This window comes from Mustela putorius, unplaced genomic scaffold, assembly GCF_011764305.1.
Source record: "Mustela putorius furo isolate JIRA1106 unplaced genomic scaffold, ASM1176430v1.1 tig00000743_pilon_pilon_pilon, whole genome shotgun sequence".
Classification (NCBI taxonomy): Eukaryota; Metazoa; Chordata; class Mammalia; order Carnivora; family Mustelidae; genus Mustela; species Mustela putorius.
In genome coordinates this window covers 3037815-3051120 of record NW_025421464.1, presented here as the reverse complement: position 1 = coordinate 3051120, position 13306 = coordinate 3037815, and the positions used below count along the sequence as shown (strand labels likewise).

Genomic DNA, 13306 nt, shown 5'->3' with positions numbered 1-13306 from the left:
TTCAGCTCAGGTCATGATCCCAGGGTCCTGGGATCGAGCCCCGCATCAGGCTCTCTGTTCAGCAGGGAGCCTGCTTCCTCCTCTCTTTGCCTGCCTCTCTGCCTACTTGTGATCTCTGTCTGTTAAATAAATAAAATCTTTAAAAAAAAAAAAAATAAATAAAAAACTTTATATAAGATTTATTTATTTTATTTTATTTTTTTAAGATTTTATTTATTTATTTGATAGAGATCACAAGTAGGCAGAGAGGCAGGCAGAGAGATGGGGGAGGCAGGCTCCCTGCTGAGCAGAGATTCCCGATTTGGGGCTCTATCCCAGGACCCTAAGATCTTGACCTGAGCTGAAGGCAGAGGCTTTAACCCACTGAGCCACCCAGGCGCCCAAGATTTATTTATTTTATAAAGAATTATTTATTTATTTGAGAGAGAGGGAGAGAGTGCTGCATGCAAGGGGAGGAATCAGAGGGAAAAGGAGAGAAGTAGACAGTGCTAAGCACAGAGCCCCACACAGGGCTCGACCTCATTCCTTAGATCATGAACCAAGCTGAAACCGAGAGTCAGACACTTAACCAGTTGAGCCAGCCAGCTGCCCTAAAAGGATGGGAACTGGCATGGGAACATTCTGGATAAGCAGGCCTACCCCATCTTGCTCTGTAATGACTATTTTGTTTCACTTGCACATGAGCTGAGCAGCTCTAGGAAAAGTTTACAATTGCTGTCCCACCCTTTGTAGCCCACAAGTGCCAAAGGCCTCTCCTGAAGGTAGGCAGCAGTGACATGTTGTCCTTTGTCATGCGTTGCAGGGGTGAGCCTCAGCAGTGATTTCATTGCTGGCTTTTGTGGTGAGACGGAGGAAGATCACCTCCAGACGGTGTCTTTGCTTCGGGAAGTTCAGTACAACATGGGCTTCCTTTTTGCTTACAGTATGAGACAGGTAAGCCCTTCTTGGGATGCAGAAGAAGCTACTTCTATGGTACAACAGAATTTCTGACTGGGGCAGCAAGGCAGTTCTTGAGAAGCGACGAGATCTTACCACTCATTTCTTTATTTTTGATTTAATCAACATGTCTACTGTTTTATACAGTTCAGCAGTTTGAGATGAAAATGGATTGCTTGCGACATTATTTTCATAAAAATATTTGAAATTATGTTTAGATCGTTTAGAATTTGAATGTGCAGGTAGGGATTCTATTCCTTATAGGAAAACTAAAATCATGCAGGAATGTTTTGGCCTACAGATATGCATTGTTTTACAGATGCACCTTGTCCTCCTAGCCATTCTCAGCTATTTTAGTTTTCATTTTTTAGGCCATGTGAACCCACTTATAGCCACTAGAGAGCTTCTCTGTACACGGATTCCCAGGAATATAAAGCGGAAGGAGATGAGGAAGGAAGGGGAGAGTAATGTGTAATTCCTGCAGAGGAGGGGTAGTTCTGATCTTTTGCCATTTTCTTGATGGTAGGGATGAATTTGCACAGGTCATATCTCCTCTCTTCAGTCAACTTAGTGGGGGCTTTCTTTGTGTTTGGGCTGGAGGCTGAAGAGGCTCGGTGGCCAGGAGGCTCAGGAAAGCTGATTGATGAATGAAGGATCCCATGACCTTAGCCACCAGCATCACTCAGCTGCCATCAGCAAAGCTAATTCATATCTTTTAAAGCTCACTGCCTACTGTTCTGTAGGCAGTGTAAGTGGGCTATTGTATGTATTTATGTCTGTTACAGAATTACTTCAGGGATGAAGCTTCAGAGTAGATTTGGGTTCCAAATCTGCTGCTGCTTTTCCATGGACATCACAAATATGCAAGAGAAATTCTTTTCTAATGTTAGATTTGGGAATGGGTGTGCAGTGTGTGGTGGAAGCGTCATGGGGATTAATATGAGTGTTCACTTTGGGATCTAATTTCTAAGTTAGGGTTAAGGTTATAGAGACCTAGTAGTCTAGTGGATGAGAGCAAGCATTCAGATTCTGCCAGTCTTACTTAATAACTGTATGATCTTGAGAAAGGTCCTTGGTGTCTCCACCTTTGAAGTGAGAATAGTGTTTGGTAATGGTAAATGCACAATAGATGCAAGTTTTTGTTAATAAGACAAAATAGAATAAACCCATTTGTCTTTGTACTTCTTTCAAAGGACAAGTGGAATGACCACACATTGATATATAGGTTTTCCTATAATTCCGTACTTATATCTAGCTCAGTGGTTCTTCAACTGTATTACAAACCTGTATACAGAAAACTTAAAAAAAAAAAATGTGTTGGGTGCTTGGATGGCTCAGTTGGTTGGGCATCTGCCTTCAGCTCAGGTCATAATCCTGGGGTCCTGGGATTGAGTCCTGCATTGGGCTCCCTGCTCCATGGGGCATCTGCTTCTTCCTCTGCTCCCACATTCTTATTCTCTCTCTCTAGCTTACAAAATTAAATACAATTTTGAGCCTGATTTTCATGTACTAAGTTTAGAATTTCACCCTTATAAAAATGTGACTTGACTGCATAGTTACCTATCTCTCTGAGAATGCTCCTAGAGCTAGAGAACCCTTCTGGCATGGCTTGGGTCTTGTATATATGACTGTAACTTAGAGGTGGAGTGAACTTGGTGTCCCTCTGTCCCTTAAGAATAGATTCTTTGGGGTGAGGGCACCTGGGTGGCTCAGGCAATGAAGCATCTGACTTGATTTTGGGTCAGGTCATGATCTCAGGATCTTGTGATCAAGCCCCTTGTCAGGCTTCCTGCTGAGAGGGGAGTCCGTTTGAGGATTCTCTATCCCTGTTTCCCTCCTCCTCTTCCCCAACGTGTGCACGCACGCATACTTTCTCTTTCCCCTCTCTAAAATAAATACGTCTTTTTTTTTTTTTAAGATTTTATTTCACAGAGAGTGAGAGCACAAGCAGGGGGAGCAGCAGAGGGAGAGGGAGGAGTAGGCTCTCTGCTGAGCAGAGAGCCCGATGTGGGGCTTGATCCCAGGATCGTGACTCAAGCTGAAGGCAGACACCTAACTGACTGAGCCACCCAAGTGCCCTTAAAATAAACAAATCCTTTAAAAAAAAAAAAAAGAAGAAGAAGAAGAATGGGGAAAAAAGGGAATTCTGTGAGTCCTTGGTGACCTTTCTCTTTCTCTTTCTCTTTTTTTTTGTAGAAGACCCGGGCATATCACAGGCTGAAAGATGATGTCCCAGAAGAGGTAAAATTAAGGCGTTTGGAGGAACTTATTACTGTCTTTCGAGAAGAAGCAACAAAAGCCAACATGACCTCTGTGGGTTGTACCCAGCTAGTCCTGGTGGAAGGGGTAAGGTCATATGTATATATATTTTTCGTTTGTTTTTTGGAACACAATATGTCTCCCTTTTTTTTTAAGATTTTATGAGAGATCACAAGTAGGCGGAGAGGCAGGCAGAGAGAGAGGGGGAAGCAGGCTCCCCGCTGAGCAGAGAGCCTGATGTCAGACTCGATCCCAGACTCGATCCCAGGACCCTGAGACCATGACCTGAGCTGAAGGTAGAGGCTTAACCCACTGAGCCACCCAGGTGCCCCTGTGTCTCCCTTTTATTTAGATCTTCTTTGATTTATCAGAGTTTTTGTGTTAGGATTCCTGTATGTATTTTGTTAGATTTATACCATAGTATCTTTTTTTCTAAACTGTTACAGTTGCTATTGTATGTTTTAATTTCAGGTGTTTCGTGTGCTCATTTTATTATACAGCTATAACTCAATTTTGTGTGTTTATCTTATACTCTGTGACCTTGCTGAAATCAATAGTTCTAGGAGGTTTTTTTTTGGCATTTTTTTTTTTTTAAGATTTTATTTATTTATTTGACAGGCAGAGATTACAAGTAGGCTGAGAGGCAGGCAGAGAGAGAGGAGGAAGCAGGCTCCCCGCTGAGCAGAGGACCCTGCTCCCAGGACCCTGGGATCACGACCTGAGCCGAAGGCAGAGGCTTTAACCCACTGAGTCACCCAGGCGCCCCTTTTTTTGGCATTTTCCTTGAGATTTTCTGCATAGGTAATCATGTCATTATGTTTTTTTCTTCCTAATGTTCCAAGCTTCCTTCTTTTATCTTTTCCTCTCCCTTCAGAGAACTTCCTTCAGACACTCTGGCAGTAGATTGTCTTCCTTCATCTTAGAATGTCAGGATTTCTCCTTCATTTGAAAGATATTTTTGTACTTAGCAGCAGAAGGATTAGGAAGAGTATGCCTGCTTCATCTCTTTCTGGAAGGAGTATCATATGTATGTTTTTAGAATCAGTTTTATTGTCTGTCTTCAGTCCTTTTTTATTTTTATTATATTTTAATTTTTTGAAGGTTTATTTTTTTTAATAATCTCTACATGCAATTTGGGGCTCATCCATAAACCCGACATTGAGAGTTGGATGCTCTACCAACTGAGCCAGCTATGTGCTCGTTCAATCCTTTTTGAAATCACATTTTTGGGGCGCCTGGGTGGCTCAGTGGGTTAAGCCTCTGCCTTCGGCTCAGGTCATGATCTCGGTCCTGGGATCGAGTCCCGCATTGGGCGCTCTGCTCGGCGGGGAGCCTGCTTCCTCCTCTCTTTCTGCCTGCCTGTCTGCCTACTTGTGATCTTTCTGTGTCAAATAAATAAATAAAACCTTTAAAATAAATAAATAAATAAATAAATAAAATCACATTTTTGGGACGACTGGTTGGCTCTGTTGGTTAAGTGTCTGCTTTTGACTCAGGTCATGATACCAGGGTAGTCCTGCATCAGGCTTCTTGCTCTGTAATGAGCCTGCTTTTCCCTCTGTCTCTTTCCCTCTACTTGTGTTTTCTCTTTCTCTCTTTCTCAAATAAATAAATAAAATCTTTAAAAAATAAATCACATTTTCTTAGAAATGTACTGCTTTTTGGGAAGTTTGAGGTTCCTATAGGCTTCTCCAGTCAGGCCTGGGAACCTAGATACTAGGGTGCTAAACAGATTGGAATAGAGGGTAAGTTTGGCAGCCTGAAGCTATATGTTGCAGCCATTGGAGAGGAGGCGAAAGAGAGAGATGGCGCCCTTTATGTGACTCTTCTGAAGTCCTGGATTGAGAAAGGAGAGTCCTGTTCCATGTCTTAGGATATGGTAGCATCAGAGCTACTAATTGTCTGGTATTTATGTTTGTTAGGACTCTTCGGTGAGTAACAGTGAGAATTTCTTCAAGCCATCTTTTTTATATTTCAGAGGTATCTTGTGCAGCCCAAGGGCAGGAAGGGCTGTGCTTAGCTTCGGAAGCCCTTTAGGCTTGTACTTTCTCATCTCCTTGGACCAGCTATTCCTGCTTCTTCATTTTTGTTACAGAGCACAGCAGCCCTATAGTTCCTGTGTTTACATGTTATAGTTTTGGCTATTCACAGACCAAAATTGTGTCTCTCAGCACCAGCTCCAGTTTCCAGGAACTGTACTTGATCAGCTCATCTGGGTTAGGCGATCTTCCTATGGTCTAGACTCACAGTTGGCTGCTGGATGGTGAGCTCAGTTAACATGATATCCCGAAGGGTGTTTGCCTCACTAAATGCTTTGTAATTTAGAGTATTATCTGTGACTCTGGAGATCTGTACGTGTACATGTCTATTAGCAATTTACATTTCATCCAGTAAGAGTTAGGTCTTACTGTATTGCCAGCTCTCCTGACAGAGTAAGGCACAGAAAAGTGTACTTCTCTATTTTTTCTTTTTCTTTTGAAGATTTTATTTATTTATTTGACAGAGAGAGCACAAGCAGGGGGCGCGGCAGGCAGAGGGAGAGGGAGAGAGAAACAGGCTTCCCAAGGAGCAGGGAGCCGGATGTGGGGCTCAATCCTGGGACCCTGGGATCATGACCTGAGCTGAAGGCAGTTGCTTAACCAGCTGAGCTACCCAGGTGCCTTGTGTACTTCTCTTTTGAATGAATGAATAAGTACTCAGAGTTTACCAATCTGTGTCCCTAGCTTCATCAGGCTTACAGAGAACCTATGGTAATTAAATAAACTGAAGTAAGATTATTTCTTAGGCATATACATAAGCCAGTTCTCACTTGGGGCTAGAGAATAAATGGATTTTTCAGGGCTAGCAGTTGGGAGTCTTTACTTTCTTTTAGAGGGACTTTCTTTCCTTTAGTCCTGGCCAGTTTAAAACTTCAAGTTGTAAGGTGCAGGGTGGCTCAGTGGGTTAAAGCTTCTGCCTTCAGTTCAGGTCATGATCCTAGGGTCCTGAGATCGAATCCCACACCAGGCTCTCTGCTCAGCAGGGAGCCTGCTTCTTCCTCTCTCTCTGTCTGCCTCTCTGCCTACCTGTGATCTCCGTCTGCCCAATAAATAAACTCTTAAAAAATAAAACTTCAGGTTGCTATTGGGACGCCTGCGTGGCTCAGTTGGTTAAGCCACTGCCTTCGGCTCATGTCTTGATCCCAGGGTCCTGGAATCAAGTCCCACATCCGGCTCCTTGCTCAGCCAGGAGCCTGCTTCTCTCTCTGCCTCTGCCTGCCACTCTGCCTGCTTGTGTGCTCTCTCCCTCATTCTCTCTGATAAATAAATAAAATCTTAAAAAAAAAACAAAAAACCTTCCGGTTGTTATATCCATAGTGGCAGATAAGATGATTGTAACTCATGTATACTAAGCATTTGCTCTCTGTCAGGAGCTGTGCACTTTATGGTCTTTGGCACATTGAGTCCCATCACAGTTTTTGGAGGTAGTGCTATTATTTGCCCTTTTATGATATGAAACAGAGATTCAGAGAAGTAGAATAACTTCCTGAAGGCCATACAGATTGTGTGGCAGAGCCAGAATTTGAGTCAGGTCTAGCTCATTCCAGAGCCTCTATACAACATTTCCTCTCCCCGCTTTTATTTTTTATTTTTTTAAAAGATTTTGTTTATTTATTTGAGAGAGAGAGAGATCACAAGTAGGCGGAGAGTCAGGCAGAGAGGGGGAAGCAGGCTCCCTGCCGAGCAGAGAGCCCCATGCGGGACTCAATCCCAGGACCCCGAGATCATGACCCGAGTCGAAGGCAGAGGCTTAACCCACTGAGCCACCCAGGCGCCCCCCCCTTTTTAATTATGGGGAATTAAAAAGATACATAGATATAGAGAGAGCAGTATAATGCATGCCTATGTCCCCATTAACAGACCTCAACAGCTGTCAGTACAGTGTTAATCTTGGCTAATCTCGTTTCCATCTTTATTGCCCCCATTAGATTGTTTTGAAGCAAGTAGCTTATATGTCATATTAAAAAAATTTTTTTTTTAAAGATTTTATTTATTTATTTGGCAGAGAGATCACAAGTAGGCAGAGAGGCAGACATAGAGAGGGGAAGCAGGCTCCCTACTGAGCAGAGAGCCCGATGTGGGACTCGATCCCAGGACTGTGGGATCATAACCTGAGCTGAAGGCAGAGGCTTGAACCCACTGAGCCACCCAGGTGCCCCTATACATATTATATTTATATATCATAATATTTTGTCAGTTAACCTTTCAATATATATATCTTTAAAAGATAAGGACTCTTTTTAAAAGAGCTTTATTTATTTATTTTAGAGAGGGGAGAGAGGGTACGGGGAGGGGGAGAGAGACTTAAGGGGACTCCGAGCTCCGTGCAGGCCTGATCTAGGGCTTGATCTCAAACCCTGAGATTAGGACCTGAGCTGAAACCAAGAACTGGACACTTAACTGACTATGCCACCCCGTGCCCTAAGATAAGTACTCTTTTAAGAAAAAAACCCAATAGGGTCACCTGAGTGACTCAGTTGATTAAACTGAAGTTGTCTGCTTGTCTGCCTTTAGCTCAAGTCATGATCCCAGGATCCTAGGATGGAGTCTGCTTCTCCCTCTGCCTGCTGCTCACTCTCTCTCACTCTTGTTCATTCTCTCTGACAAGTAAATAAAATCTTAAAAAAAAGAAACCGACATAATGCTATTGTCATTGTTGTTTGTTAATATTGTCAAATATTTAGTCAGTATTCTAATTTCTGTTTGTCTCAAATATTTTTATATTTTTATGGTTGTTTTCAAATCACGGAACTTGAACACTGCCTTTTGAAAAATTTATTGTAAAACAATCATAAACTTACAGAAAAGTTGTAATACATTACCAAAAATTTTTTTGACTCATTAGAGAATTATTTGCTGACCTGATGCCCTCAACCCCCTCAAATACTGTATTATATATCTCATAAAACCAGCAACATTCTCCTACATAACTACAGTACTACTACCAAAATCAGGAAATTAACCTTGTTACCTTTCTGCAATCCAATCCTCCAACTCCATTTAAGTTTCTCCATTTTCTCAGAACTCTCCTTTACAGCAAAAAGATTAAGTTCAGTGTCATATGTTGCATTGTCTTCTCTGTCTGGTCTCCTTCGGTCTAGAATAATTCCTCAGCCTTCTTTTGACTTTCATTATCTCGACACTTGGTGATTATAGGCGTGTTATTTATTTACTTATTTTTTAAAATTTTATTTATTTATTTGACAGCACAAGCAGGGGGAGTGGCAGAGGGAGAGGGAGAAGAAGGCTCCCTGCAGAGATGGGGAGGCCTGATAAGGGACTCTATTCCAGGACTCCAGGATCGTGACCTGATCGGAAGGCAGTGACTCAACCAACTGAGCCACCCAGGCGCCCCAGGCCTATTATTTTGTAGAATGTTCTTTAATTTGGATTTGAAGAGTTTCCTCGTGGTAAGATTCAGGTTATATATTTTTAGGCAGGCGTATTAGGGAAATGATATTGTGTCCTTCCTATTTTATCCTTTGGGGTGGCATACAGTTGTGATGGTTTCATTACTGGTGATAATAATTTTGAACATTTCATTAAGGTGATGTCAGCTAGGCTTGCTGACTAAAAAGTTACTCTTTTTCCTTTTGTTAGTGAGTGTTTTGTAAGGAGAGGGTAGGGAGTCTTTTTGAATCTTACCTGACTGTTGTTTCCCTAAAGTAGTATTAGTTTAAGAACTCAAATACCTGGGGCGCCTGGGTGGCTCAGTGGGTTAAAGCCTCTGCCTTCGGCTCAGGTCGTGATCCCAGGGTCCTGGGATCGAGCCCTACATCGGGCTCTCTGCTCCGCAGGGACCTGCTTCCTCCTCTCTCTCTGCCTGCCTCTCTGCCTACCTGTGATCTCTGTCTGTTAAATAAATAAAATCTTTAAAAAAAAAAAAAAAAGAACTAAAATATCTTTTCCCTCTGGCTGCTTTTTAAAGATATTTGCTTTATCACTGTTTTTAGAAATTCGGTATGTCTTGGCATGGCTTTCTTTGTGTGTATTTCTTATGTTTTCCTTGTGTTGTGTTAAGGCTTCTTAGTTTGTGGGTATATAATTTTCATCAAATTTGGAGAATTTCATCTGTCACTCTTCAGGTATTTTTCCTGTACTTCTGCTTCCTGCCACCACTCGTTCTGTTTCTTTTGTCCTTCTGTGACTCCAATTACTTACCTATCCAACCACTTGATGTTCTATAGGTCATTGAAACTGTTGTTTTTGTATCTCTGTGCTTCATTATGGATAATTTCTTTTGCTCTGTTTTCATGTTCACTCTTTTTTCCTTTGGCAGTGTTTAATCTGCTATTATCTTGAATTTTTAATTTTCTATATTATATTTTCATCTGTATAAATTACATTTGGTTTTTAATACCTTCCCTTCTGTATTCTTTTTTTTCCCCTTCTGTATTCTTATTTTCCTTTGAAACTTAGTTTCCTTTGAATTTGATTATAAAAATTGGTTTGTTATTTTTGTGATAATTCCATTATTGCTATTATTTCTTGGTCTGTTTTTGTTGATTGACTTTTCTATTGATTCTGGGTCACATTTTTCTGCTTTTGGGTATATCTAGTGATTTTTGATGGGATATTTGACTTTGTGATGTTCATTTTGGAGGTCTGGATTTTGTGTTGGGCTTTGTTCTGGTAGGCAGTTATGTTATTTGCAGTCGAGTTTAATCCTTTCAAGACTTATTTTTAAACTTTGTTAGAAAAGTTAAAAAAAAAAAAAAAAGGAAAAGCTTTTTTATCCCAAGGATAGTTTAGCCTCATTACTAAGGTGTGTCTTTTCTAGAGACACTACTGCATGTCCCGAGGAATCAATGAGGACTGTCTAGTGGTAGGTCTGATGATTCCCACCCTTACATGAACTCTGGGAGCCCATCTGCTGACAGTTCCCAGGTTACTTTCTTTGACTGATTTAGTGGAGTTTCACTATACAAGCAGGTGTCAGTATTCAGCAAGGACTTAAAGGATCCCTGTGCATATTTCTATAGCTATTTTTCTGCTTCCCTCCCTCTTCTTTAGAACTTGCTCTGCAGTTTATAGCTACTGCAGGCTCCCTGAACTCTCATCTCTTTTTCCGAAATCCAGGGAGAACCACCGTGCTCTACCTCAAGATCTTCCTGCTTTGCATACTTCTATGTTACACATGCCTTCTGGCAGAATACAGGGGTCATTGGAGGACTCATCTCATTTATTCCCTTCTTTGGGGTTCACAGTCTTGTACGGTCTGTAGTTCAGTATCTGAAAATAATGATTTCATATATTTTGTCCAGTTTCCTGGTTAAGGCCAGGGGGTAAATTTGGTTCTTGTCACTTTATAATGGCTGAAAGAGAAAAACTTGTATATTCTAGAAGTTAATACCATTCTGCTGGCTTTATAATTCTCCTGACCCCATCTTCTGTACATTGTGTTGGGGACTATGGCTTCATGTCTGCCTGTTCATTAGGGTTACAAGTTACCCAGGCAAGACAACCCCAGAACATTCCTGAGTGATTACTCTGAGACTGGATATAGTGAAAGTCAGTTTGCCAACTGCATCACCCATATGTCCTTGCTTTTAGGACTGTTGGAAGTCCATTCCTGAGAAAGGTAATTCTGTAATCAAAGACTGATTGAGTCATTTATTAACATACAGTCAGCAAAACTTTATTGAGTTTCTGTAGTGTGCCACACATTGTCCTTGTTGGTGAAGCAGCAGTAAAGATGCAGTCTTCAATGATTCCTTGATTAAGGAGTGCTCTATAAGTGAGACCCTTAGGGATCTGAGACAGAGAAGGCATAATTTCTGCCCTCCCGGAACTGATGACTGACAGATTCATAACTCTGTTCTTTTTGCAGCACAGTAAACGCTCTGCTTCTGATCTGTGTGGCCGGAATGATGGAAACCTTAAAGTGATCTTCCCTGATGTAGAGATGGAGGATGTTAATAACTCCGAGGTCAGGGTCAGAGCTCAGCCTGGGGACTATGTGCTGGTGAAGGTAAGGTTTCCTTTGGGGCTTTATCTTGCATTATGAAACGGATGTTGGGTTGGATAATTTGGTAGAATGAAATTTCTTCCAGGAGAAATTCTTTAGTAAAATAAATATCTCTTCTCAGCCTGAACAATGAAAGGGCACCTTGAACTGAATTTTGAACTGCTCCTAACTAATGCCTCCTTGTTTTTCTTTGCCTTTCTTCTGTCTTAGAAGGGTTCTTTTTAGGAATTTAGTGAGATTGGAGTACACGGTAGCATACAGTTCCCTGCAGCAGAGAGACTCGGAAGTGGAAGTGATTCCGAGTGAGTTCATTGTCTCTGTCAGTGATGAGCATGCCCTTTGAGGTCTCTGATGCCCTAGGTGTCCCTCACTTCTCCTGGACTAGAAGATCCAGATGAATGGGTGTGGGATTTCCCCTCCCCCCCCTTCCCCTCCTTCATGTACTTTCTTCCTACCTCTTTTTCTTACCACACTATACAGGTCTGTTACTGCCATCCTCTCCTTCTGGTCCTCATGTCCATTTTACCCCAGAACCAGAGACGGACAGGACACATTCTGATGAGGTAGGCAGGAACAAAGCTGCTTCTCCCACACTAAGCTATGAAGAATATGCAGAAGAGGGAGATTTTTTTTTTTTACTAATGCTGATTAGTATTATATCCTTTGCCCTGCTCCCCCATGCCTCACCCTTTACTTGCTGTCCTTGCTCTTATTGTCACATCTTTTTTGTCATGGGGGCATGGTCCATAGCTTGCAGCTGAAGAAGGCATGTAGCTTCTTTGGATTGGCCTGGACATTTTACCACCGTGAGATGTTCTGTTCTGTCCATCTGACAAAAGCTTAAAACACAGTCAGTTTGCTGGTTGGGGACTTTACGTGATCCTATTTCCTTCTGGCTTTGTTTCAACTGGGCTTTGTCTTACTTTAAGAATTTACTAAGTGGAATAATTACTACTAGATAGCAATGTGGTTGATTTGGAAATAATCCCTCATAGGCTTCTCCATTTGTTCTTTTTTGGAGGACACTGTCTTGTTTGTTTATTTCTCTGTCTTTTGAATGTTTGCTTTTTTGGTTTTTGTTTGCTTTCCCACCCCTCCTCCTTTTCACTGTAGCTAAGGGTTACTTGAAAAGGGAGATGAGGTTGGTGTGCTGGCTTGTACTGTTAGTTTGATATTCTTTTATGTAATGGAAAAATTCCATCTGTTAAGAAAGGTAGAAAGTTGGGGCGCCTGGGTGGCTCAGTGGTTTAAGCCGCTGCCTTCAGCTCGGGTCATGATCTCAGGGTCCTGGGATCGGGTCCCGCATCGGGCTCTCTGCTCGGCAGGGAGCCTGCTTCCCTCTCTCTCTCTCTGCCTGCCTCTCCATCTACTTGTGATTTCTCTCTGTCAAATAAATAAATAAAATCTTAAAAAAAAAAAAAAGAAAGAAAGGTAGAAAGTTTATGCTGTATTACTTGCTACTTCTTTTTTTTTTTCCCCCAAGTGACATAAAACCCACAGGTAAGATTTAGTGGAAGGATCTAAATGAAGAAGGTGCTGTGGAGCTGGGGTTCTTCTTCTTCTTCTTCTTCTTTTTTTTTTCCTTGAAGATTTTATTTATTTGACAGAGAGGGAGAAGTCAGAATCGGCAGAGAGAGAGGGGAACAGGCTCTCTGCTGAGAGAGTCCAATGCGGAACTTGATCTCAGGACCCGGAGATCGTGACCTGAGCTGAAGGCAGAGGCTTAACCCACTGAACCACCCAGGCGCCCTGGAACTGGGGTTCTGTTGACTCTCTCTGTTGTTCCTCCCTCTGTTGTTCCTCCCATTTCTCTTTACATGGAGTTTCTAGGCTGCACTAGAATCTCTTTCTCATATATCTCAATTTTTTTTAAGGTTTTTTTTTTTTTTTTTTTTTTTTAAAGTAGTCTCTACACGTAACACGGGGCTTGAACCTATAATGTCTAGATCAGTTGGCATGCTCCACCGACTAAGCCAGCCAGGTGCCCCACATTTCACTTTCTTGTCTCTCTTTTTTATCTGGGGCTTATTTGGCTAAATCCCAACCCTGGTGAAAGTGGTTATTTTCTTTTGCATCTGCACCCTAGCAGCTAAACATCAGTAGG

General features: G+C 41.9%; 1 protein-coding gene across 2 annotated transcripts in view; it reads left to right on the top strand.

The window, feature by feature from the left end:
• The window catches only part of CDK5RAP1 (CDK5 regulatory subunit associated protein 1), a 37902-nt gene that overhangs the window by 21339 nt on the left and 3257 nt on the right, over window positions 1-13306 (top strand). For both annotated transcript variants that reach the window (XM_045084081.1, XM_045084082.1), the window contains 3 exons: window positions 803-933; window positions 3133-3282; window positions 11065-11205. In XM_045084081.1, coding sequence (XP_044940016.1) covers window positions 803-933; window positions 3133-3282; window positions 11065-11205 — 422 coding nt within the window. The remainder of the gene's footprint in view (window positions 1-802; window positions 934-3132; window positions 3283-11064; window positions 11206-13306) is intronic.